Source organism: Leptodactylus fuscus, chromosome 7 (assembly GCF_031893055.1).
Source record: "Leptodactylus fuscus isolate aLepFus1 chromosome 7, aLepFus1.hap2, whole genome shotgun sequence".
NCBI classification, from domain to species: Eukaryota; Metazoa; Chordata; class Amphibia; order Anura; family Leptodactylidae; genus Leptodactylus; species Leptodactylus fuscus.
The window spans coordinates 134,404,086-134,405,928 of record NC_134271.1 but is presented as its reverse complement, the minus strand read 5'-3'; the positions used below and the strand labels follow the sequence as shown (position 1 = coordinate 134,405,928).

The following is a 1,843-nucleotide window of genomic DNA, read 5'->3' as shown; positions in this document are numbered from 1 at the left end:
TCAATGAGAAATTTTGAGAAACTTCTTGCAAGCTTTCTTTATGTCTTTGTTTCTTAACGTATATAAAATTGGGTTTAATGCTGGGGTTATAGCAAAGAGCATAATGGTGGCTGCTCTGTCTTGAGCTAAAGAATTTTCTGTAGACGGCCGCATATAGGTGAATATAGCAGTTCCGTATTGAAGAGTAACTACAGTAAAATGTCCACTACAGGTAGACAATGCACGTTTTCGTCCTTGTGAGGTCTTAATTTTTAAAAGAAATTTGCCAATGAAAACATAAGAAAAGATAATTAATATTAAGGTTGAGATAGCTAATGTTCCAGTGACTGTAAGAAGCAGCTTGACGTTCAGAGATACATCCGCACAGGCCAAACTAAGCAATGGTTTAACGTCACAGAAGAAATGTTTGACCACATTTGGTCCACAGAATGGAAGCCTTGAAGTCATTATACTGTGGACTAACCCATGACAAAATCCAATGACCCAAGAAAATAAAGTTAAACCAAAACAGACTTGGTAACTCATGATGGTTGAGTATCTTAGAGGATGTGCAATGGCCACATATCTGTCGTAGGACATGACTGTAAAAAGTACAACTTCTGTACCGCCCATGAAATGGAAGAAATGTATTTGTAACATGCAACCATAAAATGAGATCATCCTCTTCTGAGATAAAAAATCTATGAGCATCCTGGGGACAACCACTGTTGCGACACATATATCCTGGAAGGCCAAGTTCCTCAAGAAGAAATACATGGGTGTATGAAGAATGAGATCAGAAATAGTGATAATCATTATGGACAGATTTGATACCAAAGTTAGCAGGTACAGTAATAGAAAGGTTAAGAAGAAAATCACCTTAAAATCATCATCGACTCCCAGACCAGCCAAGAAAAATTCATTTACTGAGGTGTAATTTATTATATTCATTTTATTGTATCTGGAACCCAATATAATGAAAAAAGCAATCCATTCAGGTTTTAGGCTCAGAAAAAATTCATTTTATAATAGCACTGGAAAATTAATGTTTTACAATTGAGCAAAATTTCTTGGAAAAGTTTAGTAATAAAATTTAGTAATTTTATTTAGTGATCCATTTTTCTTGATGTTGGAAGACCATTTACCCTAAATGAAAAAAAATAAAAATAATGACATTGATTTTACGTTCCTCATGTAACATTTTCTTTTATATAAATAATTAAATTTTTTCAAATTACAATTGATTTCTCAAAAAATTTCACAAAAAAAATGTAAAAACTGTAAAAAGTTATTCAGAGTTTTGAGATATGTTTTATAGCGAATTCTGTGTATAGATACACGAGACATGTATTTAAGAATTTTCACAAATGCTTGATTAAATTATGTATAGTAATTAGAGATGAGCGAACAGTAAAATGTTCGATGTTCGATATTCATTTCGAGTAGCCCCTCAATATTCGACTACTCGAATCTAATATCGAACCCTATTATACTCTATGGGGGGAAAATGCTCGTTTCAGGGGTAGGCAACGTTCGATCAAATTACACTTACCAAGTCCACGAGTGAGGGTCAGGCTGGATCCTCCGAGAAGTTTTCTCCGTGCAGCGCATGCCCGCACTACAAGCGGACATGCACAGTCGGCTCTGCCCAGACCCGATGCCTGGCAGAGTGAATTCAGAGCCGGAAAACGCAGCGGGGAAGCTGTACGGAGAAGACTTCTAAAGGTAGGAGAAGAACCAGCATTGATTAGCAGACTGTATAGCATTCGGCCAATCAATGCTGGTTCTGCATCGAACTTTTACATTCGAACAGTGAGTGGTACTTGATTGAGTACGAGTATTTCGAATACTGTAGTATTAGATC

General features: G+C 36.1%; 1 protein-coding gene across 1 annotated transcript; it reads right to left on the bottom strand.

Moving 5' to 3' along the window:
- On the bottom strand, positions 1-930 carry LOC142212963 (olfactory receptor 12D1-like). Its single transcript, XM_075281099.1, has one exon. The coding sequence runs from the start codon at positions 928-930 to the stop codon at positions 1-3; it is 930 nt and encodes a 309-aa protein (XP_075137200.1).
- Between the last annotated feature and the right edge of the window lie 913 nt (positions 931-1,843).

Coding starts and splice junctions, on each gene's coding strand:
- LOC142212963 (XM_075281099.1), bottom strand. CDS start 930: ATGAATATAATAAATTACACCTCAGTAAATGAATTTTTCTTGGCTGGT.